This window comes from Sminthopsis crassicaudata, chromosome 1 (assembly GCF_048593235.1).
Source record: "Sminthopsis crassicaudata isolate SCR6 chromosome 1, ASM4859323v1, whole genome shotgun sequence".
NCBI classification, from domain to species: Eukaryota; Metazoa; Chordata; class Mammalia; order Dasyuromorphia; family Dasyuridae; genus Sminthopsis; species Sminthopsis crassicaudata.
In genome coordinates this window covers 13,201,596-13,226,942 of record NC_133617.1, presented here as the reverse complement: position 1 = coordinate 13,226,942, position 25,347 = coordinate 13,201,596, and the positions used below count along the sequence as shown (strand labels likewise).

Below are 25,347 nucleotides of genomic sequence, written 5' to 3'. Positions count from 1 at the left end.
TCCTCGCCACGGGCAGTGTACCAGTCCAGCCGCTCTGTCCCCTGGCTCACGGGTCTCCACCACATGGAGAAGGGGGGATCCTGGGCTCCGGCACCTGGGTCACTGCAATCAGGGCCTGTTGGGCGCAGGCTCCCTCCCCTACACGACGGGGATAACGCCGGCGCTCCCTGGTTTGCAGGGCTAGGAGGCAGCGCCCTGACAGTGCCCCAGGGGAGGCCTTCTGGTCCTGGAGGGCAGCTTTTGCTCCAGAGCGCCCCCTCCCATGATGCTCCGGGCTCCTGAGACCTCGCTGGCTGCCCCCCAGGGCCAACGCTCTGTCCTGATCCTGGCAGGCCTGGCCATGAGCTGTGGGGCGTCCTTACGCTCCCCCTCTGCAATGGGGACTGGCCTGGAGGGCCCCGCTCTCCCCTCAGATCCTTCCAAATGTTTGCTGCCTTTCAAACACGCGAGGAGCGGCGAGGAGGCCGGGCCTGGGCACAGAGCCCTCTCCCTGGCCGAAGGGAGGCGTGTGCGGCCACAAATGCCAGAAATAATGGCCCCCTCCCTAACTTCTCAAAGGACACAAGCCTGAACCCGAGGAGGGGCCGTCTGCACCCCTCAGCCCTGGAAAATGCTCCCCAGCACCCCGGGGGGGCAGTTCCCCATTTTAGAAACCGTCAGGCAGCGATCTGCACTCCCCTCCCCCCCGCTAGAGTCAGGCCTCCCCTGGGCACAAGCCACGGCGGCATCGGGGTGCCACCTGGGGAGAAGAGCCCAGCACGCAGGAAGTGGGGAGAAGGCCGGCCGGGGGCGCCCTGACAGGCGCCAGCAGGGGAAGCGGACCTCCTGTCACCAGAGGCATCCCGGATCTGAGGAAGGTGGGGTACGGGCGCCCCCGGAGCCTTCGGGGACAGGAGACACTGGGGGGAGATAAGGAAGCAGGACCCCAAAGCGGCCCCCCCCACGCCAGCCCGCCTCGGGCGCTTCTCCTCCTGGGGCGGGCCCAGGGCACCTTCCTGGGGGAGGGTAAGCCGCGTCTGCCTGCCTGGGAGGTCTGGGGCAGCTGGGAAAGGGCGTGCCCGGCACGTGCAGGGCAGATAACAGCGGATGGGCACTTAACATCTGGGGGCTGGGCAAGAGAGCAGGCTGGGGGGAGGCTCTGAAAGGGGGAGTGTGGGGGGGGGTCACTGATGCCCTAGGTTATGGAGTGGGGGGGTGCAGATGGCTGCAGAATGCTGGGGGGGGGGGGTCCATAGCTGCTCATCCATGGACTCGCTTGAGGCTGGGAGAGCCGGGGCACCCGCCTTGTGGGGAGTGGAGGCGACTGAAAAGTTCCCGTGGGAAGCTCCTAGGGCACAGAGGGGGTGAGGCCGGGCACCTTGGTGCCCTCTCCCCCCTGGCAGTGCCTGCGGGGGAGGGGATGGGGCTGTGCCCCTCTCTTCCTGGTCTGGGGGGGTGAGAATGAGACCCAGCACTGGCCGGGGTGAGCCCCTCCCATCTGTGACCCGGGAGGGGAAGGGGGGGGGCCGGGGTTCCTGTGCGGCTGACAATCTGGGAGGCGGGAGGGGGACCAACAGCTGGGAGGGCTGGGGGGGAGAGAGAATGCCCCCCCCACAGGTTCCTGGAGAGTGGGGGGCTTCCCTCCCAGAAGGGGGTGCTCGGGGGTGTCTTCATGACTCATGCTCAGAGAGGGGGGATTCCAGGAGGGGCCGAGCCAAGCTGGGAGCCCGGAGGGGGGATTTCCAGAGCCGGAGGGGGGCGTGCTCTCCTGGAAGATCGGGGAGGGGCCGGGTGGGAGGCTCTCAGAGCAAGGGTCCCCACCGGGAAAGGGGGCTGTCTCCTGGGGGGGAGGGGCCGCATTCATGCATGGCAGTGTCTAGAGGTGGGTAATGGGGTGATCCCAGGTAAAGGGGGGAGTGTGGCCCAGTGGGGGGCCGGCTGGGGGGGGGTTGGAGGGGCTCCTTAGGAGCTGGGAGTGGGACTTCCTCACTTGGGGAGAGGGGAGAAATGGTGAAGGGGTGCTGGGGGGGGGCTGTCTGATGGGGGAGCCGGGACTTGTGGGAAGGGAGCAGTACTGGGGGGAGGGGCCCTGGGAGGAGACGGGCATTGGGAGGGGGCAGGAAGGGGGGAGGGGGTCAGGCGTCCTTGCCCCGGGTGTCCCTGGGAGAGGAGATCCCTGGCAGTGGGGGGGGCATGTCCTGGGGGGGTCACGTGTGCTCCACCAGCTGGAGGGGAGGGTAATCCTAGCAGCCTGGGGGGAGGGGCGTGGCATTCCCGGAGAAGTCCGGCAGTCTCAGGCCTGGAGGGCGAGGACGGGTCCCATAGTTTGGGGAGGAGGCTCGGCGGGGGCGGGGTCACGGCTGTCAGGAGGGGGTGAGGGGTGTCCCCGGAAGTCTTGGGGTCGTCACGGGCGGGTCCTGACGGCGGGGGAGGGGGGCGCAAGAGTCTTAGAGGAGTCACGGGACTCCTGGCCATTTCGGGGGGTGAAGGGGGGACAAAAGGGGAGGGATCAAAGCTGGGGGAGATTGTTCCAGTAGTTTGAGGGGTCCCGGGAGGGGGGGGCGGCGAGTTCCAGCTTCCAGAGGGGCGGAGCTGGGGGGGTTCCGGTGGGGGGGGTCCTGGAGGAGTGCGGAGAACCAGAGTGAGGGGGGTCCGGGGGGGGCGGCGAGTTCCAGCTGTCCGGAGGGGCGGAGCTGGGGGGGGTTCCGGTGGGGGGGTCCTGGCGGAGTGCGGAGAACCAGAGTGAGGGGGGTGGGGGGGGGGGGGGGAGAGGGGGGTCAGCGCGGCCCGGGAGAGGTCACAGCGGGGAGGGGAGAAGGAGGAGTTACGGGGGATCGCGGGGGAGGAGCCGCAGCTCGGGGGTCCCGCCGTGCCGGGCCGCGGTACTCACGCGCCGGGGTCTCCCTGCGCGCCCACGAGGAAGCCGAACTTGTCGGTGCGGCGCTCCGCGAAGCCGTTGGCCTCCGAATCGGAACCCAGCGAGCTGAGCTCGTCGGCGGCCGAGGCCGCGTCCGGGCCCGGGGCCAGGCTCTCCCTGGTCCCCGACAGGCTCCCGCCCGGCCCCGGCGAGCGCGGCCCGTTCTCCCCGCGGCTCTTCGCCATCGCCCGCCCGGCCCGGCCCGGCCCGGCCCCGCCCGCCGCCTCCGCCGTCTCCTCGGCCGCCGCCGCCGGGGCCGCCGCCGACACCGCAGCCGTCGTCGAGGCCCCGCCCCCGAAGAGCGTCCATTGGTCCGCCGCGCCTCCGGGCGGGCTCAGAGCCGCGCCCCCGCAGGCGACCCCGATATGAACCAATCAAAGCTGGGGATGCCGGAAAGGCCCCGCCCCCACCCGTTCTCCCCTCTCCTTCCCCCCCCTCCCCCGTTGTCCCCTCCTCAGGGCGGCCTGGCCGGCGAGGAGTCGGAGCCCTCCCGGACACTGGATTCCAGGGCCCGCCCACCGGGCTGTCAATCAAGGAGACTCACCTGGAGAGAGCCGAAGGCCTTCCCGCCTCCTGGCCTCAACTTCCGGGCTCGGGCAGACACGCCCCCTCCCCGCCCTGGAGAGCCCCGCCACAAAGTGGGGGCGCTCGGCCTTAGCGCCGAGGGCCCGTGCCACCTGCCGTGCGGAGTCAGAGTCAGCTCGGCGGGCGCCAGCCTCGTTCTCCGGCCGTCACCCCTCCGCCGTCTCCCACCTCCAAGCCTTTGCCCGGGCTGTATCCCAAGCCCAAGGGCTCAACCAGAGCCACCTCCCCCTGCCGGCCTCCGTCTCTCCACCCGGGGGGCGGTCTCCTCTTCCCCAACCCCCCTTGCACTCCCTTAGAGGTTCCCCCCCGCGGGCAGACTGTTCCTGCGGTCCCCCAAAGCCTGGCTCCGTTTGGAGGGGGCTCTTCCAGCCGGGTCCCAGGGTCACCGGCTTCTCTCTCTCAGCTTGTATTTAGACGGAGAAGCGAGTGGGGGGAGGGGCGCACGAGTGGGGGCCCGAGTACGTGAGTATGGATGTGAGAGCCGGAGGGATGCGCACGAGCGTGTGTGCGTACATGTACATGAGGGGTGCACGTGTGTGTGTGTGTGAGGAGTCTTGGTTGGGAAGGGGGGGGGGCTGCCTTAAGCCCCACTAGGGAATCTGCCTCCGGCCTGTGGAAGGCATTCCCCGAAGCTTGGAGCCAGCAGGACTAGCCGAGTGCCTCAGTTTCCCCCCTGGGCCCCCCTGCCTCCCAGGACTATGGTGGGAACAGCCCTGGGCACGGGAATCAGGATCTCGGCCTGGATACTTCCTCCGCCCTCGGTTCTCCGGGCCCAGCTCGCTTGCTCTGTCTCAGCCTCCCCCCTCCCCCCACTGGTCTGACTGCTCCTCCCAGCCTCCATCCAGGGCGCACCCCACTCTCTGCGCTACACCCCACCCCCCCTTTCCTTCTCTCCATGCCGATCTCATCGGACAAGTCAGTCCACAAGCCTTTCTTGCTTAAGCCCTGCCCGTGGGCCAGCTCTGGGAGCTCAGCCACCAGGAATCCAGCCCTCACCTCTCTCTGTTGGATAGCTGGCACTAGAGCTCTCTGTCCCCAGCAGGCTCATTCGCTTTGTCCCCACTTTCCCTCCAGATCACCCGGGCTCCAACCCTCTGTTTAACCCTCAGCTCTTGCTCCAGAAAGCCAAGCTTTGGCGGGATCCCCGGGTTTGTTCACAGTGGCTCCACTAACTGGCAACCAGGCTGGTTTCTAGCCTCATTTAGCTCTTCTGGACTCGAGATAGCCTGCTACTTGTCTCCCCTTTCAGCCACTAAATGGCACTCCCTTGCTCTATAAACTTCAGTGGCTCCCTATTTCTCTTTGGTTTTGAACTGACCCCCTCCTCCCTTTTCCTTCTCACACCTTGGCCCCTTGGGGCTCTCCCCTATCTAGTCCATCGGCTTCCTGGCTGTTCTTCACCCATGCTCCTTCTCCCACCTCTGTGCCTTCGCGTAGTCTCCAATGCCCCCCACACTCTCCCACTTCCCTTAAGACCGGGCCCGGATCCACCTTCCACAGGCTTTCTGTTCTGTTCCTCCCTCCCCTCCTCCCAAATCTCAGAGACCACCTTGGCCCTACTTTGTACACACAGCTTGTCCAGCCTGGCCATTTGTATGAGGTCTCTGCCATTTTACTTACCGTTTACTGCCTTTCTTCTTGTGTTCCCTCTGCTTACCACAGGGCTTGGTACACACTAGGGGCTTACTAAGCGCTTTGGCTGACAGCGTCACCCCTGTGACCTGATCACTTGCTTCCCCTCTGTACCATACACAACCTTTGGGAAGCAGAGAACCAAAGTGCCCCATTCCAACTTGCAGATGAGGGAGGGAGGCAGTAGATGAAGGGAGGAAAGGAGGCTGTAGATGAGGAAGGCTGTAGATGAAGGGAGGAAAGGAGGCTGTAGATGAAGGGAGGAAAGGAGGCTGTAGATGAGAAAGGAAGGGAGGAAAGGAGGCTGTAGATGAGGGAGGCTGGCCTCCCAGCATGGATTAAGTTAAGTGGGAAAAGCTAGGTTTGAAGGCTGCCAGATCCAATGTTTTTGCCCTGTACCAAGCTGCCTCAGTTTTTCATCTGTAAAAGGGCCACTTTATGCTAAAGGACATTATTTAAGGTCCCTTACTAAGAAGGAGGAGGGGGAAGTGGATGCCTTAAATGTAACTTGTTTGCTTGGTAATACATGCTTTTAACAATTATTTTTATTTTTGCTTTCAAATTCTCAAGAGGCCCATTATAGGAGGATGAAATCCCGTTTAATTGAGTGCGTGCTGATGGAGCGCCGCTGGGCCTGTAGTCCGAGGCCAGCCTCCAGCCTCCTCTTAGCTTTCTGTGCTGGGAGGGGCCTCGGAGATAGAGCAGGAGCCAGGAAGGGCTTGCCGCGGTCCCCGAGGGCCCCCACTGACCTGCCGGTCTCTTGGCTGCCCCCACAAGCGGGTGGAGCAGTGGTCAGAGCCAGGACAGGGCCACGTGGCCAACAATCGCTCCCTCGTGGCCGTGGGAGCTCCGGCCTCCTTGGGAAAAGGGGGGGGGGTGTCCCGAGCGGGAGGGGGTCCCGCTGTCTGCCGCGGCAGCTCCTCAGCTGTTCCCGAGCCGCCGCATTCCTGGTCGGGCCTGGAAAAATCCCCGGCGCTTCTGATTTTCCTTAACTAGCCACGGAGACGGCAAAAAGCAGATGTGGTCCCGAAACGGGAGGGGGGAGAGGGGCCGAGCAGGATATTCTGGTCTCCGACAGAAGGCCCGACATTCCCACTGGAAGCAGCTGGAGGCAGAGCGGCGGGGCCGGGGGCCGAGGGGGGAGGGGCTGCGGGCGCCGCGCTCGGGCCGAGCTCTGCGGGAGCCGCGGGGACGGCGAGCGGGTCCCTGCACACTCCGGGTGAAGAAAGGGGCCGTGCGCTCCCGAGGGCTCTCCCAGCACTGGCCGGCTCTCAGGAGGGAGGGAGGGAGGGAGTCAGTGAATGAAGAAGTGGGTGAGTGACTGGGCCCATTCTTTTGAACTTGCTTCCCCACGGCTTCCTCATCTGCAAAATGGGAGCAGCACCCCCCCTCCCTCCCTCCCTGCCTCCCTGCCTCCCTCTTAAGCCGAGGCCCTCGGGAGCGGAGAGCAGTGGGCCCCGCCTGACCCCCGGCTGCGAACTACTCCGCGGAGCCCAGGTGAGGGAGCAGCTCCTGGGGGAGCTCTGCGGCCGCGCAGCATTTAGCACCCACCGCGCGGGCAGGGGCGCCCCCTGCTGGCCCTGCTCCGAGACTACAGCCATGGAACGCCCCCAGGTTCCGCGGACAGGATTCCCTCGGCCACCGCCCCCACCCTCCGCATTACCCAGCAGCCCTCAGTACAGGGCTGGGAGGGGCGTAGCGGAGGGAAACCCCCGGGGTCTGGAATCAGAGGCAGGACCCGAATTCAAATTTGACCTCTGACGCCAATTGTGTGGTCCTGGGCAAGTCACTTCACCTTCCTTGCCTCATCTGTGAAATGGGCAGAAAGCAGGGGCAGACGCCTCCCCGTCTCCGCCGAGAAAGTCCCGTCCCTCCCCCCCTCACAGTCAGACTCCCTGGCCCTCCCCCCGCCCCCGCCCCCGCGCTGAGGCCTCTCAAAGGAGCCATTCACACATTCTGCCCCGCCACATTCTTGACCTTTCACCTCTAGGGCAAGCCTCCCCCACAGCGCCCCTTCCTGGGGACCGGTCAGTCTGGTGGGTAGGGAGGTGGCCACCCCCCACTGCCTCCCTCCTCCTTCCCCACCCCCACTGCCCCTCTTCTCCCCCATCCCCCATTTGCCTCTTCTCCTCCCACCCCCCCACTCCCACTGTCCCCATTCTTCTCCCCCATCCCACCCCAGTCCCTCCCCTGCAGCTCAGCTCCCCCAAAGACCGGCTCTGCCCGCAGGCTCAGCCCTGGGGCGCACTTCCCTGGGTACTTCTGACAGAAGGACAAACTGAGGCTGGAAGGCGCGGGGCTGTGGCTTGGTGGGCTAGGATTAAGTAGGACCGGAGACCCCCAGTGCAAACCTTCCTTCCGTGAGGGGAAACGGGCTTTTCCGCATCCTACCGGAAGTAATTGAATTTGAACTCGGGACTCTGGCGTGCCCCTCCTTGACAGTGCCTGACTGCCAGGGGCGTGTGCCTGCTCCTCCCACGGCCCACAACACCGGCCCTTTCCCAGAAGCCCCCGGGAGGGGCCAGGAGGGCGGGGCCCAGGGCTTGCCCACTCCAGTCTCCATTCCCCCCCATCCCCGCCAAGCGCTGTAATGGCGGCACCGAGGGCACGTGGGCTGGCTCTCTGACGTTACTGAGAACGGAGCCCCCCTTTAGCGCACCCCCTCTCCTTCAGCCCGCAGCTCTAGCTGGGGAAGGAACGCTGGGCATCCTGGGTGGTGGCCGTCCTCCCAGTTCTCAGGAGTGCTCCCCCTTCTCTGATCCGGGCGCAGCGGGCCTGAAGCCGAGCTGTGCACGCACGGATGTTCCCGGAGGAGGCCGGCCCCCACCCCCCACCCCCGCCTTGTCTGAAAGGCGTTCCCGGCCCAGCCGCACTTCCCTTGCGGTGCCGGAGGGGCGCTTTCCGCGGGTGCCCCTGAGACGGCGCTGTGCTCCAACCTCACTGTGCTCTGCCTCCCTGCTCCCGCCCAACCTTGGGTGCCAAGGGGAGGCTAAGAAGACTAAGCAGATTAGCCCCGTCTCAGCCTCCAAGCCTGTCTTTTCCGAGCTGTCAGCAGTTCTGTTCCCCACGTGGCTCTTGGAGCACTCCCCGCCAAAGCCCTGGAGGACTCCCCGCGGTAGACTGGGGAGCACCACATGAACTCCTTTGGAAACCCTCATTTTCCCAGCAGCCACCTCTGGGAAACCTCGGGTTCCTGTTTTTCTCCCCCTCCTCCCCTTCGCCCTCCACGACAAGCACTGATATGGATTAAATGTGCAACTGTTTCCCCATTTGTCTCGCTGCACAAGAAAAATCAGATCAAAAGGGGAAAAACACGAGAAAGGAAAATCAAGCCGACGACAGCGAAAGGGGACAATGGGGGCCTCGCTCCACATTCAGCCCGGCTCCGGGAGCGCGGCCCTCTCCATCCCAAGCCCACTGAAACCGCCCCAGTCGCCTTCTTACTAAAAGGAGCCGCGTCCATCTGCTTGGTCATCCCGGAATCTTCTTGTTGCCATGTCCATGTTCTGCTCACTTCCCTTAGTAGCAATTCATGGAAGTCCTTCAGTTTTTCCGGAAATATCCCTGCTCATCATTTCTTAGAATATTCCATGACATCCATATATGGGAACTTATCCAGCCATTCCCCAATGAGGGGCACCAGTTCCTGGCCACCACAAAAAGGGCTGCCCCGAACATTTTTGCACCTGTGGGCAAAACTTCCCCTGTGATCCTTTGGGATACAGACCCAGTAAAGGCTCGTGGGACCCAAGGATTTGCATTTTTATGATTCCAGATTGCTCTCCAGAATGGCTGGATTCTTTCACAACTCCACCAACAATGTACCAGTGTCCAGTTTTCCCGCATCCCTCCAACATTCCTCGTTATCTTTCTCTGTCACCTTAGCCAATCTGAGAGGGTTGTTATGTACCTCAGACTTGCCTTAATTTGCATTTCTCTGACCAATAGGGATGTAGAACAATCATTGAAATCGCCCGTGTCTCTCCCTCCCCATCCGGATGTCACTGGGCTCTCTGGGAGGTTGGCTTCTCATGGCTAGGATGCCTCCTCTGTGCCAGTCCAGAAGCCTTCCCTTTTCTCCCATACAGAGTCCTCGTGCCCATGCCGGGTAAGAACCCTGCCTCCCTCGCTGGCTGCCTGTACCTGCCCCGTTCCTCGGGCATCCCAGCCTCCAGCTTCTTCACTTGCCTGGCACTTACCACCTTTCAGGGGATGGCAAGTTCTCATCTCCAGCACGGGGAGGTCCTCACTAAAACGGCAGCTGCCCGTTTGCTGGCAGAGCGAGGTCCCGCACACCCGGCTGCGCAGCTAAGTTAACATGCCGGCCCAAGACGGAAGGCTCTCTAGCAGCTCACTTTTCTTGGGGATGTTTTGCTGAGGGTCACGACCAGAAATAATGAAGAGGAAGAGCTCTGGGGCTAAGGACGGGCCTCTGCCGGCCTGCCCTCCTGCTCCTGGCACACGAGGGATAATTCCACGAGGCTCAAAGCCACATCTGGTCTGACATCTCTGAGAAGGGAGGGGGGTCCGACGTCAGGGAGGCAGCACCCCAGCCCTTCGGAGCCGTGTGACCTGGGACCCGATGCTTTAACCCCAGTGTGGGCCAGGAATAAGAGCCAGGCCCGAGTCTCCCAGACACAGTGATTTTGGGGCACGGCTGTTATGATTCTTTCAAGGTACTAAGTCAGTGGAATAGATGGAGACAATAGTTACTGCATTTAGCGTGGTTTGGTATGATTGATCTGATCCTACAAGATGTTATGTTACAAGGTATTGAGGGGGATTGAGGAGACTGGTTAAACCTAGTTTAGTGTTGATTTAATCCTCCAACAAGTAATGGTTTCCTCATGATGAAATGATTGGAGTATACTCAGTGCACAGCATATAAGCAAGGAGCTCCCACAAGCCCACTCTGGGAGGCCGAGTCAGAGTCATTCCCGTTTCCACCTCTGTGCCGGTGGAGGCTTTGGATTCAGAGGGAGCTGGAGAAGCTGGAGAAGCTGGAAGAGACAAAGGACTAGCTCGGAACCAAAGAGAGAGAGAGGCCTTTATTAAAGCTAATCGGGCTATTTTGAAGGAGACAATAAAGGATCTGGACTTTTAGCTCCTGGCTGCATTTGAGGTGATTATTGAACTGAACTGAAAGGAAGGCCGCTCCCAAAAGCCCCCAAGAAACCTGCTCCTAGAGAAGACTGTATTTTAGAGAAGAGATTATTATACACGGCGAGCACGGAAGGGTCTGCAACTCGCCATGTAAGAGGAGACGGACTCTCTGCCGTGAAGGTCCAAGAACGGGGATCGTTTACAATGAATTGTGTAGAGGAAGGGCATGTGGGAAGAACCCGTCCGGCCTCTTCCCTAACCTGAAGCCCATTAAGATCTCACTGGGAAACCCAGGACCCCCTGCTTCCCCCCCACACACCCTGGGCTTTCTGGTCAGTGCCAGAAGAGGAGTGACCACTAAGCAAGGTCACCAAGAACCCCAGCTAGCGAGAAGAACTCTATTTTCAAAACCAGGGCCACGACGAACTCGGGGTAATTTGCTTCCTGGAAAGCACAGCACAGAAAACTTCTGACTGAACAAGAGTTTAATGGAACTAAGTAACATGGAACCTTCCCAACAGAAGATGGAAAACTAGCACATGCGGCTTCCTCCTGCCCGCCAGAGGAGGGCACGGGCAGGGTGGCGACTTCCACATCATCACGGAGAGTCACGGGCTACGTGGCCATCACAATGCGGATGGCTGCCGGACAAGCAAGCGCCACGACCCGGTCTTTTCTAACTGATTCTGGGAACGCACAATCAAGGGGACCTGAACCCAGCCCTCCAGATTCTGAACAGGATGAACATAAGACAACAGGAACCCCCACAAGGGAAGCTGCCAAGGGTGGGCGTCTCAGCAAGGACGCCTGGGCGAGGGCTGGGGCCGCCGCACTGGGCGCCTCTACTTCTTCCTCCCGCCTCTCTCCTTCAGCGCCAGGTGGATCACAGCCCCGTTCGCCATGTTGTAATAGGCCAGTGAGTTGGAGTCTTTGATGAAGATGCCCTGAAAGAACCAGTCTTGTGTGAGGGGCAGCATCCAGGTCCCCTTCCCTTCCCCCCAAAGCACAGCAGGAGCGGAGACCCCATGGGGAGAGGGGGGCGCTCACCTCGTACTGCAGCTTCTGCTTGCCAGCGGGCATGCCAGTGGCCTCGTGGATCTTGACCTTGATGACAGAGACCTGGAGAACAGAGATGTAGTGGAGATGACACTCTCTGCAAGGCCTCCCCACCCCACCCCCAGCCCCTGACCCCTGACCCCTGACCCTCACCAGCACATACCTGGTCGGGCAGCGGGAGAGTGAAGACCAGCACTTGCCCATTCAGCTTCCATTCGGTCTTGTCCTGCATGTTGGGGACCTGAACCTTGATGGTGACTGGACCCTGTGACACAAAAGAGGCGTTACCCAATGAGGAAATCCCACGCCTCCCACCCTTTGGGGCTAATTAATTAGATCTGCAAAGGGCCTGCTGCCCCCTAAACAGCCCTCCCCCAGGTGGTAGCAGTGGCCTTGTTGACAGCAGCTCCCACGTCTGCAGAACAGGAAGGTTTGCCGGACACTCTGGCCGTGACTTGTCTCAGCTGATCCTCAGGACCCCCCGGGGGGCAGGGATTGACCCGGGGAAGCCTGCCAAGCTGGGAGATGGGGCCACCCCTGGAGTGGAGTGGATGGGGCCACTCCCAGGGCAGGAGGGGCTGAGACTGTGACCTGGGGAGGCTTCAAGGCCTGAACCCACCGGGTCAGCAAAGTGGCCTCTTTCCCTCCTTGAGTAGGATGCCAGGTGCTACCCATCTGCTGCCCCAGAGCCCCTCAGAGAACCCCCGCAGGAAGCCCGGGGCCTCCTTCCCCAAGGGAGGCTGCACCCAGCCCAGCTGCACTACATGCCTTGTTCCTGCGCAGAAACTCTTCCTCGGGCATCAGGCTGTCTTCGGTCTTCAGCTTCTTGGAAGCGGGCTCCTCCTCCATGGGTGGCGGTGGGTGGACAGGAGGCATGGGGGTCGGGGCCGGGACGGGAGCCACCGGGGGGGCCGGCACAAACGCTGGGAGTACAAACACACCAGTGAGCCCCTTAGGCAGGGGTGCCCCAGGATGTGAGACTGTGCAGGATCCCCACATCCACAGGGGATGCCCAAGAGAGCCCTGCCCAACGCTGCCTGCTGGGGGGCTTCTCTCTTGCACCCCCTGGGACCAGACTCTCCCACCCGCTTTTCCAGGACCAGTGGTTCTGACCACCACAGGCACCAAGCTACATGTACTCTTTTAACAAAGTTCTAGAGGCGCGTGGATGATGGGCTGACTGAGTCTCCTTACTGCACTTAGTTAACCCAGCAGGCCTCTGGAAGCCAGGCCAGGTGAGCCTGGGGCCAGACCTCTCTCTCTCTCCTGCCTTGGGGGGTTGCTAAGCCCTGCACTGGTGCAGTGGGCTCTCCCTCTCCTCCAGGGCCCACTGTTTTCAAAGCCTCCCTCTGCAGGCTGGCCTGCCTCTGCTAACTCCCCAAGTCCAGGGCCTGGCACCTGGAAACGCTCAGTAAACCCTCGGTGACTGAGGCTGGAGCTGAAGGACATCGAGCCTTTACCTGTGATGTGCCACGTGTCTTATGCCCTTAGCATCCGGGAGCCCAGGGATTGTGCTAAGATGACGCCCTCCTAATGCCAACCTGGCTGAGTGACAGCTGCCCCAAGGAAGGGGCTGTTGGGTAGGCAGTGACCCAGAAGAGGTAATCCCCGAGGGGGAAGGGAGGAATAAGCCTTTCCTGAGCCCCGACTCCCAAGGCCCAGGGCTTAGCACTCAGAATTCAAGGGCATCCTCTCTTGTGCGTCTCCCCCCCCCCCAAAAGCCTGGCCCTGTCAACCCTAACAAGTGGTCATCAGCCCCTCCAGGAAGAATTCCAAGGGCTGCAAGCAGATCATTCTGTTCCAAATTCGAGCATCCCCCTCCACCCAGAGAGGGCACCGACCTGTCGGCACAATCATGGGAGGTGGCCGCGGTGCCATGATGGGCGGGGCGGAGGGCGGCATGGGCACCACATTGATGCGAGGCGCGTGGATGATGGGCGGCATGGGAGCAATCACCGAGCCCGGAGGCAGGCGCACCACAGAGGCCATCGGGGGCCGCGGCATGACGGGCACAGCCGAAACGACCGTGGTTCGGACGGGAGGCGGCATCTGCAAAGGGCACAGGGGCAGTCACGCCAAGGGCCAGCACCAGAGGCGCCACTTTGCCGCCCGGCCTTCACAGTAAGAGTCCCCCTCATCAGAAGTTGGACGCCCCTCCCTCTGCACTGTAGGAACTGGGGGACAAGCTGGGGCCGCTCAAAGAGTGCCTCAAGCAGCAGGCCCTTGGGGGGAGTGAAGCAGTGACCCCAGAAGGATCCGGAGGGGCCTGGACTCTGGCCCTCCTCGCCCTCAGCCCGCTTCCGGGCTTTCCCCACGGTTGGGTCCCTCCGGAGAGCCCCCGGTGCGCTCGGGCTCTGGCCCTGCCTGCTCTGCTGGGGATAGGTCTAGGGGCAGCAGAGCGCTGGATTTGGGGTCACAAGACATGGATCTCCTCCCACCCAGGCAAGGCCCCAGTCTTGGGGTCTGCAGTAAAGGCCCCTCTGGCTGGCGCTCACCGAGGGGGGCCGGGGCACGGAGGTGATGGGCGGGGCTGAGGTGGGGATGTTGGGGGCCGAGGACGGAGGGGGCGGCTGAGGGATCTCGTTGGGCTTGCTGGGGCCGATCTTCTCCTTGCTGTCGTCCTCCGGCACGAGCCCCTTGGCCTTGTGAATAGCCTCGATCTGCTCCTGGAGAGTGATGTTGGCCTGGGCAGCCTGCTGGGTTCGGGCCATGCTGCCCGAGTGGCCGTCCCAGGTGACCTGGAAAAGAAAGCGCTGGGGTCAGGGGAGCGCCCTCCTGCTGGGAGGATGGGCTGGGGTTGGGGGGAGGAGGGAGGATGGGCCGCCTCACCTTCTCCTCAGGTTTCTGGATCTCCTCCTCGCCGATCTTCTTGCCGATGGCCGTTTCCTCCACCCCGAAGATGTCGGTACGCCGCTCGGCCAGCTGCTTCAGGCTGCTCTCGATGTCCAGACCTAAGCCACAGACGAGGACAAAGGGATCAGACGCACGAGGGCTGACGCTTACGGCGTCCTCCTCACAGCTCCGGAAGGTGGGAGCTCCAAGGACACCCATTAACAGAGGAGACTGAGGCAGAGAGGGGACGGGGCCCACTCAGTGGGCCCTGCCTCCCAACAACGGCTGGGCAGGGTTGATGGGCCCCTGGGGAGCGGCCTGTAACCTGAGCCCAAGGACATATGCACCCCCCGCCCCCAAGCTGAAACCACAGAGGATGCAAACTCTGAGGGCGTCGGGACCAGCCGGGCCGGCCTCACCTGGGGCATAGACCTCGTCGTCGCTCTGCTTTTCGCGGATCGAGCGGTCGCGCTGCTCCAGCCAGCGCGGGTCCAGCAGGCCGATGCGCATGTGCTCCTGCATCTTGCTGGCCGGGATCTTCTCCCCAGTGATGGGGGACACCAGGTACTCGTCTGGGGCGGGGGCTGGGGGTAGGGGCTTGGAAGCTGCAAAGGAAGGGAGAAGGTAAGCTCTTGGCAGGGACCCCCCCCAGCCCCCGGGGCCCAGGGGTGGCGGCCCGAAGCCTCCGTACCTTTGGGGTCGTAGTCTTTGCGGACGATGACCTGATCCGGGGTTGGCGGCAGTGGTGGGGGCATGGGGGTCTCTGGAGGAGGAGGAACTTTCTGGCCCTCCTCTTCATCATCAGAACCCTGGGAAGAGAAGCCTGGCTGATGGTCTGTGCTCTCCCGGGGGCCCGAGGCCGAGCTGAGCTCTCAGCTGGCCCTGGTGCTCCCTGGGCCAGGGGGAGGCCCTGGCTCGAGGAGCTGCCGGGAGCTGAGCTTCCCTCTTCAAGCAGGAGCCAACGGGCGCCGGGCCAAGCGGCTTTCTCTCTCAGTGAATGGGAACAGTGGGGCTCGGGGTGCAAACATCCCTGCAGCATTTCCAGCAGTTGGCACCGGGCGGGCTTCAATGGGGCCTCTCAGAGTGAGCTCTGGGTGGGGGAAGGGCTGGGAGGCAGAGGAGAAGCCGATTCCCACAGCCAGGGGCCCGCTCGCTGCTGGCGGCATGGGCTCCCCCGGGCAGCGCAGTCGAGGAGACAGCACGTGGTTAAAGCTCCGGGGACACTGGGAAGGGGCGCCCCGGCGGGAGGCCCACAGCTACCTCGTCCATGTCCTGCACTTGGGTGTCCTGGTCCAGCTGCGACGGCGGCTCCTCGGTCTTCTCCTGCTTCTGGTCCTCGTCATCGGACTCCACCTCCATCTCCACCTCCTCGCTCTCCCCAAACTTCTCGTAGCGCTCCTGGATCAGGATCCGGGCGCCCAGCTCCTCCGGGGTGGTGGGAGGCGGGAAGTTTCCTGGGAGAAGGAAGCCCTCGAGTTAACTCAGCCGTCCTCCTGGGATGAGCCCAGTACTCCCCAGGCCGTGCTTTCAGCCTGACAGCTGAGCCGGCCAAGACCCCGGGGCTTCTCTGGGGGGGACCGGCCCACCTTGCTCGTTGGGCTGGAAGTCCACGGTTTCCACCACCACAAAGTCGTGCCAGTCGATCTGGGCATAGGCCACACGCTCCTTCTCCTTCTCCTCCTCCTCCTTCTTCCGCTCGCGCTCCTGGAACTTGGCCCACTCTACCCGGTAGCAGACCTGGAGGAGGAAGCACGAGATAAGTCAGGATGATGGAGCAGGGCCCGGAGAGGGCCGGCCAGCATTACCACGGCCACCAGAGGAAGCCCGCTCGCGGCTGACCACAGAGGGAGCAGCTCCACAAACAGTCCTCTATTAGGACTGCTCTGTAGAGGAGGGTCCGGAGCCTCCAGCCCGGGGGACAGAGGACAGAGGGCAGGGTGCTGCCAACCTAGAGACCCGGCACAGATCTCCGTCCCCTCCATGCCAGAGAGAAAGCCTGGAGGTGACGAGGGTCAGGGGATGCTGCGCCACACCAGGAGGCCCGTTCATGAGGCCCGAAATTGGCCCCTCCCTCTCTGATCCCAGTCCTCCCACATCTGCTTCCCGGGGCGAGAGGGAAGACCGCTCTTCAGCATGAACCCCAGGACACGAATAAAGCCCCGTCACATCCTTACTGGATGCAGGGCACAGACGGCAACCACAGGAACTGCCCTCAAGCTCCCCTTCTAATGGGGAGATGACACGTAGTATGCCCAGCCAAGCCAGAGAATGGCTTCTGGGGCTGCCCCTCTCCCCCCTCCCAGGACCTGCCATGGCACTTCCTGGTCTGGGTTCGAGAGCCTGCAGAAGCCCGTGCCGGGCCCTTTCCAGGCCTTAATCATGGCCCAATATGGGGAGCAGTGAGGCAGAAGCCAGGCGGCTGACCACACAGACGTTCAGGTCACCTCTGTAAGGTGGGGGGCATCCACGGCCCTATGGGGAACCCCAGACTGTGCAGACGGGGAGCTATCAGCCGAGGAGCAGCGTCCTATGAGCCTCCCAGAGCCCTCTGGTCACCAGCTAAAAAGCTCCTTCTGGGCCCAGCCCCTCCCCCAAACAAGCCATCCCTGGCTTACCTGGTCCAAAACTTCGCGGGGGTTTTCTGCCTCCTTTTTAAGTTTTGTGAATAAGCCTTTGGGCGGAATCAAGATCTGAAACACAGGCAGGGTCAAAGAGTCACTAATGGAGTCATGAGGGGTGGGACAAGGGCTAGTGGCTTAATGGCAAAAGGGCCCGCCTGGCTCCTGACGCCCAGGAAGCAGATTTGGGTCCCAAGCTCCCGGGAGAGGTCCAGACAGTCTCTGGACAACCGACTCTCAGGGCTTTTGGGGGAGGGGGTCCTGGATGGAGCAGCCGGACTTTCAACATCTAAGTGTGGACACCCAGATAAGTAAGTAGTCCCCAGAGGCAGAGCTTTGTGGTCACCAAGAAAGGCCCATCCAACACCTCCTGCCTGATGGGCAATGCGGAGTGGTGAGCCGCCAGGCAGAGGTGGGGATGGAGGGGAGGGCGGGGCCCAGGAGGCCTGACTCTGCTCCAGACTCGCTGGCATCTGTGTCTCTCCTCGGCTCTGACACTCCACCTGTTCCAGGATAAAACCTCAAGGCTCCCCCTGGGCAGCCCTCAGAGCCCACTCGCTCACCTCATCCCCATACCCGCAGGCAGGCCGGCCCCGAGGGGGGCTCGTCCCCTGCCCGAAGCTGCCTCTGAAACCTTTCTCTGTCTGCCCCCCATCAGCTCAGGCTGGGGACATGGTTACCCAGGGTCTCCTCCACAGGAGCATCATCCCCATCATGTCCCAAACAGCTCGGGCCTGGGGCAGCTTCTCTTCTTCCCAACATTCACTCTGTCTCCCGTCTCTCCTCTCTCCCTTTCTGTCTCTGTCACTATCTCTCCCCTCTCTCTGTCTCTCTATCTCTCCTCCCTTTCTGTCTCCGTCTCTGTCACTATCTCTCCCCTCTGTCTCTCTCTCCTCCCTTTCTGTCTCCATCTCTGTCACTATCTCTCCCCTCTCTCTGTCTCTCTCTCTCCTCCCTTTCTGTCTCCGTCTCTGTCACTATCTCTCCCCTCTCTCTGTCTCTCTCTCTCCTCCCTTTCTGTCTTCGTCTCTGTCACTATCTCTCCCCTCTCTCTGTCTCTCTATCTCTCCTCCCTTTCTGTCTCCATCTCTGTCACTATCTCTCCCCTCTCTCTGTCTCTCTATCTCTCCTCCCTTTCTGTCTCCATCTCTGTCACTATCTCTCCCCTCTCTCTGTCTCTCTATCTCTCCTCCCTTTCTGTCTCCATCTCTGTCACTATCTCTCCCCTCTCTCTGTCTCTCTATCTCTCCTCCCTTTCTGTCTCCATCTCTGTCACTATCTCTCCCCTCTCTCTGTCTCTCTATCTCTCCTCCCTTTCTGTCTCTCTCCTCTCACTAATCTTCTATCTTGGATCTGATTCTCTCTGTGCTTCTCTCTCGGGCTCCCCCAGCCCCAGTGTCTCCACCCTGGCCTCTGCTCCCCACAGTTCCCGCACCCCTTCACAGCATCCCTGCCCCCTCTCAGGCCCTTGCTCGGCCCTCCCTCCTCCTGGGCTCAGACTTTGGCCCTGGCAGTTCATCCTCCCAGGAGCCGCCCCACTTCAGTCTGTGGCCAGTGATGCCTCCAGCACACGCCCCGCCCCGTTAGGCTCTTCAGTCTCACCTGGCCCGCCCCACCAGCCTCATTTAAGAGGATCTCTTTGCTAGGTCCTCGGTGTGGCCCCCAATCCCTCGGGCGACAGAAGCCCAAGGCACCCTCCCGGGCATCCTCCCCGGCCCCTGTGTGTCCTGTTTCCACCTGCCCAGGTGCACTCCACTAGAGTGTGTATGTGTGGGGGGGGAGGCAGCGGTGCTGGGGTGCCTCAGCGAGGACACTGACCGACTCCCCCAGAGGGCGGGTCTCTCTCCCTCCTCACGTTTTATGAGGTCCCCCTGCCCCGGTGAGCGGGCACCTTTGTATACTGCTCCACCAGCTTGGTGAAGTAGTTGAAGAGACTGTGCTGGGGACGCAGGAAATCAAACTGGTAATTCCGCTGCTCCTTCTGCATCAGTTGGGTCAGGAACTGGCGCCCGTTGCGGGCCACAAACTGAGCGGTCAGCTTCACCACGTCCAGGTCGAAGGCCGAGATGGAGGGGGGGTCAGCGATGAACTCGAACTCTGGGGGAGGCTCCTTGGGCACGATGGTCTCCTGGATCACCTGGGCCTGGACCTGTGTGGAGGGGGAGAAGAGCCCGATGCCGATGTGGGCACTCACGCCCCAAACAGCGGGCACAGCCTCATTTCTGGGGCCTCACACAGCAATGGAGTTTTCTTACAACCCTCCCCTCATATGGGCAGCAATGGCGAAAGAAAGGTCCCAAGTTCAAATCTAGCCTCAGCCACTAGCTCAGTGTGACTCTGGACAAGTCCCTTCGCCCCATCTGCCTCAAATGGCCCCCAAAGTCTCATTATTCACAGAGAGAAGCTGGGGCCGGGAGGCGAAGGGACCCCACGGGGCACGCTGGGCCAGCCCGGGACCTCCTGCTTTGGGAGGCCCCTGTGGGGTGGCTACCACAAAGTCTGCCACACTGTGGTGTGGGGGCTGGGCTCTCTTCTCAGACATGCCCCCAGCTGCCTGCGTGCTGACAGCCACAAGGCAAAAAAAACAAGGCCAAGCTGGAGGAAGAGCGCAGCAGCCAGTTCTGAGTGGGCAGCCGTGGGGGCAGTTCCTGGATTCAGGCTCTGTCCTGGCAGCGTCCCAGGGAGAGGTTCTGGACACTCTGGCAAAGCGACTACTCAGTGCTGAGAGGGACCGAGCGCTCAGGGTCCCTGCGCCCCAGGCAAGGTTCAAGTGCCCGCTCGGGCCGGGCGCCACCACTCCGTGGGCCCCCACTGTGCCCGGGGCACGTCCCTGATACACACGAGGGCTCTTCATTCACTCATGACAAATGGGCTCCAGAGCCAGAAAACGTGGCTCACACTCCTGACCCCAAACAAGGGGGGGAGGCTCCCCATTTTACAAGGCTCAGACTATACAACGCACAAGGGCTGGGGCTGGTCTATACCCGGCTTTCCCAACGCCAACAGCATTACCGTAGCTACAAGAGCAAACGGTCCCTAAGCCCCAGGGCTCTGGAGGCCGCCCCGACCTCCCCCATCACCCCTCCCCCGAGGGGGGCCCTTCTCCTGGCTCCCCGTGGGACAGGGCTGGCCGTACCTTCTGGGGCAGCTGCTGCTGGGAGGCCTGCTGCTGCTGCTGCATGACCTTGGGGATGGCGGCCGAGGGCTCCTGCGCCTTCCCCTCCTTGAACTCGCTGACCTTGTGCCGGTAGTAGGCATGGTACGGGTCGTTGGGGTTGAGGAAGTTGAACTTGGGGTTGTTGATCTCATTCTGCCGAATCCGAGCTTCAAACTCCGGGCCGTTCCTGGGAAAGGAGGAGGGGGTCACCCGCCGAGCCCAGGGAGCTGCAGGCCCCGAGGGGGGGGCCGGGGGTAAGGAGACTCGGGGGAGCCCAGTGCCAGGCACACCGGGAGCACCAGGGAAAACACAGGGGTGACCCGCTGCCCTGAACGGCCGAGGGGGGCAGGATGCTGGTCAGCCCCGGTCCTAGAAGGGCCCTGGCCCCTTCTCGCTGTCTCGGGGTCTCTCTCACTCTCTCCCCGCCCCCATCCCGCTCCTTGTGCAGCTCCGCACAGCCGGCCCAGGACCAGAGGCGCCACACTGGGGCCGAGGCCGCTGCTCCCATCAGGGCTCCCCCGACTCCACCATGGGCCTCGAGGCTCCCGCTGGGGCCGAGCAGCCAAAGAACAAAGCCCCGGCACTTCCCCCGCAGTCCCCCATTCTCATGAGCTGTGACCAAGCTCGGGGCTCAGAATCCGCAGTCTGGGAATGTCTTTCCCATCTCGATAACTGCACTTAATCATACACGTTCACCCCCCCCCCCCCCGGCGGCCGCAGGAAGCCTCTCACACAATTGCACCGCAGTGACCCTTGCGATGCCACGAAGGACCCCGAGCTACCCAACGTGGGGGTGCACCACCTACCTGGCTACAAAGCTGGCGGTCTTGTCCACGATATTCCGAACCTCGGGAGGCGGGTAGATGATCCCCACAACGGGTTTGGAGGGAGTAGAGTCCTCCTTGGAAGCTTCTTCTTCTGGGGGCTGCAAGGACAGAGAGGGTGAGCAAGGAGGGAGCTGCCCCGGGGGGAGGGGGAGCACTGGGTTCCCTGCTGCTAGGCCAGCTCTGCCTCTCCAGGCCAGGCCTCCCACTTGCAGAGCTGTTAAGACACTGCACCTAAATCCCCCCCCCTCAATTCTGCCCCAGAGCCATGTCCCTCCCACCCCCGGTTCTTTCTCTCTCTCTGCTCTGCTCCAGCGCCCTCCCCATCTGCCACCCTGGCCATGGCCACGGCACGGTCCACTTTCTGTGGTCAGTCAGGACCACACCAGGGCACTGGTCCCCGTTTCCTTCTCCTGATAAGGAGCTGAGGCAAACGGTGAGTGACCTGACCAGGGTCACACAGCTAGGAATGCCTGAGGCTGGATTCAGCCTTCCAGGTTCCGAGCCGGGGCGCCCTCCCCTGTGCCCCAGCTGCCCCCAGGTCACTCTGACCTAATGCTGACGGACACTCCCCCAAGCCACACTCCGTGAGGTTTTCTATGAGATGTTAACTGCACACAGTAGGTGCTTAAAAAACGCTTCTTCTCTGGTCACTAAACAGGTGCAGGGCACTAACAGAACTCTCATTAGAAAAGGCAACGGTAACACCTTGCAGAAATGGGCGGAAAGCTGAAGCGTGTGCAGGCCTGAGGCGCTCACTGCCCATTTTCAGCACCTCTGAGGGCAGGAGCAGCTGGCTCCCCCCTTGTCCCCATGGGGATGCGTTGGGGGGACCTGTGTGACATACTGGGGAACCTTAGCAAAACTCTCGTGAACAAAACTCCTCCCTTCCCTCCCCCTTCCGCCCCGCTCTTCTCCATTCCGTCTCCCCCCATGCCCCAGCAGACATGGCCGCCCCCCCGCTCTCCCCACTTCCTCCTTCCACTTTTCTGCCAGGACTGTGTCTTTCCTCCAATGAACTCTCCCGTATGGAAGGCTGACTTCCTAGGGGCAGGAGGCTCAGGATGGTATTAGAGACAAAGGCCAGGCCCCCCCTGAAAGGGCGACCCACGAGGGCCCACGGCACCTATGCTGCCCCCCCCCGAGGGCCCCCCAGTCTGCTCCAGAACCCCACTGCCACTGTGCTCGCCAGTGAAGACACAGCCGGGAGGACTTGCCGGCAGGGAGGCTGTGGGGACGAGGCACCGACTCATTGTTCAGGCCCAAAGAGCGGGACAAGAGCCCCCATGATCCCACTCCTTACTCTGGGGTGAGAATAGAGGGGCCTTGGCCCCCATTTACTCGAGGGAAATATTAGGGGACAAGTTCTGTGGGGGACGATAGGGAGGGGGAGCCTGGGTCTCCTGTGAGGGGTGCCCAAGGAGGCTTGCAATTTATTAGACATCTGTAGTGGCTGAGCCCTGGGGGGCCCAAAATGTAGTAAAACCAGGGTCTCTGCTCCAGAGGAAGCTGCCCAGGAGGGCTGAGGACTCTGAGTCCTCCTTTCAGAGTCACCCCAAGAGACTGAGTCTTAACATGAGGCGGCCTGTTAGCTCACCAGATGTGTTCCTGCCCCCGGGGACTCAATTACACCATTCCACAAACATCAGGTGCCCGCTGGGCCGGCGCTGAGGAGGCCCTGGCAGACACGAGCCCATCTCTAGTCAGCTGGGCGGCCGCCAAGGACCAGCCACACCGAGGCAGGATTCCCGGCTCTGCAGGGCCGGACGCCTCCTGCTGGCCGAGAGCGGCCACTCGCGGGCACGGTCAGATCCAATCACCCACTGCCCCTGGGAACTGCAAAGGCGCCGCCCCACCGGGGAAAGCCGTGGCCGGGCGGGAGACAGCGTCTTGACCACGTCGCTCCTACGGTTTTCCAGGAGCAACGTGTGGCTGCGAGCTGGCCACGAGGGGAGATGGGCCCCCCAGGACCGACGCGTGGCGCTGGAGCAGCCGTGGGAAAGGCCCCGGGGGGCAAGGAGGTCACAGCAGTCAGCACTTAGAGGAATCCAGGTCACCCACCAGAAGGCCAAACACTGAAGCTGGAACACTGCCCCCAGGACCCGGGGCTCACAGGCCTGATGTTGGGGACAGCCGAGGCCAAGGAAAGGGGATGGCAGAGGATGGGGTGGGGGAGGGGCCTCAAAAGCTCCGAGAGAGTGGAGGAAAGGGGTCCCCAAGGTCCCGGCCAGAGGAGAGAGTGCCCAACGGGATTCGATCCAGCAAACGTCCCTGGGGGTTTTGTGTCAAGCGCTGGGGCGATGTCTGCCCTGTCCGCAGGGGAATGGGGGGTGACTCGTGCAGCGCTATTAGATGGAAAAACCTTCCCGGAGAAACTCAAAGGAGTGGGGGAGGACAGCAGAAAGTCTTCTGGGAGGAGGGGGATCACGGAGCCTTCAAGGACGTGCTCACTTCGAGCATCGGTGGGGAGGAGGAACGTGCCCCGGGAGACAAAGGGCAGGAAGGCGATGGCCGTGCAGGAAACGGCAAAGAGCAGTCCGGAGGCAGAGCTTTCCAGAGGACCAACGCGCGGCTGGGTTTTGCTTGGACTATACGAGTTTCTTACAAGAAAGGGCTTTGGTGTGTCAACAAAAAAGATTCTTCTTAACATGCACAGAAAAAGGATGGGAGGGGGCTCAACAACAAGGGTCCCTTGTAGCCACGTGACAAAAACGCAACTTCCCGGGTCATTTCCCCTTTCCAGGCCGGTGCCAGATTCTGTGAAAGGGTTATGCCAGCCTGATGATCATTTTATTCTGGAAGCAGCAGGCAGATCAAACTTTTGGGGAAGGAAGAGGCGGAACGAGCGCTCGGAGGACAACTAGAAAAGGATCAATCCCTAACTGTCCGGAGTCAGGCGTGGCCTGCGGGGTGTGGGGGAGGCGGTGTTTGCCCTTCCGTTCCCTTCCTTTTCTTTAACTCTGAATTAACAACAAAGAGCGGCCACTTCCAGGTAGAAAGCAGATAAAAAAGACAATTACTAAGAAGCCACAAATGCCCGCCGTAGAGAGCTTGCTTTACACACACACACACACACACACACACACACAAGAACTTCCTTCCATCAGAGTGCTCCCTTTTCTCATCTGGAGAGGTAAGAACGAGTGAGAGCGATCACCGATAGAGGCTTCACTCCGCGCGGTCTGCACCCACGCCGGACTCGGCCTGTGTTTCACCCGGCCTCCACCCGCCCCCTCAATCGTCCATGATTATACTGTCCGTAGTTCCAGGGATTCTGGCAATTGTATGGGTACCAGGCACTAGGATTATTTGCAGCTTGGATATCTCCATCAATTATCTGAGGAGATGCTAAAGCTGCATCTTCTGGGTGTGCTCCTTTCACCTGGTTCTTCTGCACCCTTTTCAGCTTCCCTTTCCCTGTTCTCTGAAAAGTATCTGATGTTCATCATAAGCATCCAGAAGCCCTTGCAAAACCTTGCACTTCTCCCTCCTCTTCCTCCCCTCTCTCCCCTCTCTCTATTAGAGAAGCACCTTCAGAATAAGTTCATGGAGCTTTCCCTTAACCTTCATTTTGGTTTTCTTCACATCAGAACCAAAATCTTCTAGAAATTCCACTTTTCCTTGAGAAAATGTAATTCTCTTACTAAGCAATGAAGCTTGCACAGCTTTGTCAGAACAGGTGAGGACGTGGTCTTCATTTTGTTTGGGGTCTCCACTATATTCCGTTTCAGGTAAATTCAGGTGCGATTTGTGTTCTCTTTGTCTCTCTCAATGGCTTCCCGGGGGTCACCAAGGAGGGAGGATGCGCCCCGGGGTCACCGGGATGGGGGGGAGGGGCCGCGGTACAGGCCGGGAGGGAAAGCGGCCGATGGGATTAAGATTCAGGACAGGATGTAGAGGAGTGCCGGGAGCACTCCCGGGATGGAAAAGGGGCGGGGGATGCAGGATTGCCGGGGAGGAGTGGTTCTGAGGGAGCGGCAGTGTAAAGTGCCAGGCCTGGAGTCAGGGAGACTCAAAGCCCCTAAGCACCTGGAGCTGTTTGACCCAGGTTAAGCCACTTGGTCCCGTTCCCCTTTACATGGCACCGCTCCGGCGTCTTTGCCAAGAAAACCCCGGATGGGGTCACGACCGAACCACGACAGACGGGCCAGCAGACAAGAGGCGCCTCGCCACGGCCTGCAGGGGGCCGCCCGGTGCGGGCGCGGGCCGGGGCTGGCACCTGTGGGTTCCAGAGCGTCCCACCGAGAGCAGGCCCCGCCCCCGGCCTCGAGAGCTGGCTCCCAGATTGCCACGCGGCGCGGCCCCGCCTCCTGGGGGCTGTAGTCCGTCTCCCTGCCTGTCATGGCGGCCCAAGGCCTCCGTCCCTCTCCCCTTCCCTCCCCTCAACAGCTGACAGGGCCCGACGGGGCAGAGGGCTTTCCCCGGCCGTCAACCGCCTACCTGCTTGGGCTCCGTGGCAACGGGCGGCGGCGGCGGCACCGCCTGCACCGGTCCTGCCGGCATGTCTGCGGCGCTGGGGGCTGTGGCTCTAACGGCGGTCTAGGCGCGAGCGACGCTGCGTCCGGGCCGAGCCGGGCGCTCACAAGATGGCGGCGGCCCGCCTAGAATGAGGCGGGGCTGCGTGCTTCCGGTCCCGCCCCTAGA

General features: G+C 62.0%; 2 protein-coding genes across 3 annotated transcripts in view; both read right to left on the bottom strand.

The window, feature by feature from the left end:
• Nucleotides 1-3,081, bottom strand: part of TBC1D10A (TBC1 domain family member 10A) — a 29,674-nt gene extending 26,593 nt beyond the window's left edge. Inside the window, exon 1 of the mRNA XM_074294142.1 lies at nt 2,870-3,081. Within this exon, the coding sequence (XP_074150243.1) occupies nt 2,870-3,081 (212 nt within the window). The remainder of the gene's footprint in view (nt 1-2,869) is intronic.
• Nucleotides 3,082-10,683: 7,602 nt separating this feature from the next.
• SF3A1 (splicing factor 3a subunit 1) lies at nt 10,684-25,309 on the bottom strand. 2 transcript variants are annotated; one of them, XM_074294114.1, is made up of 16 exons: nt 25,144-25,309; nt 20,686-20,804; nt 19,859-20,066; nt 18,614-18,871; nt 16,720-16,794; nt 15,691-15,841; nt 15,365-15,558; nt 14,796-14,913; nt 14,524-14,709; nt 14,102-14,223; nt 13,768-14,010; nt 13,114-13,321; nt 12,037-12,195; nt 11,436-11,530; nt 11,264-11,335; nt 10,684-11,160 (listed from the first exon to the last, which is right to left on the bottom strand). In XM_074294114.1, exons 1-16 carry the CDS (start codon nt 25,204-25,206, stop codon nt 11,059-11,061), a joined length of 2,373 nt encoding a protein of 790 aa, XP_074150215.1. In that variant the 5' UTR covers nt 25,207-25,309; the 3' UTR covers nt 10,684-11,058. The 2 variants fall into 2 exon arrangements, with proteins under 2 accessions (XP_074150215.1, XP_074150206.1); XM_074294105.1 differs by having other exon boundaries at nt 11,436-11,537; nt 12,041-12,195.
• Between the last annotated feature and the right edge of the window lie 38 nt (nt 25,310-25,347).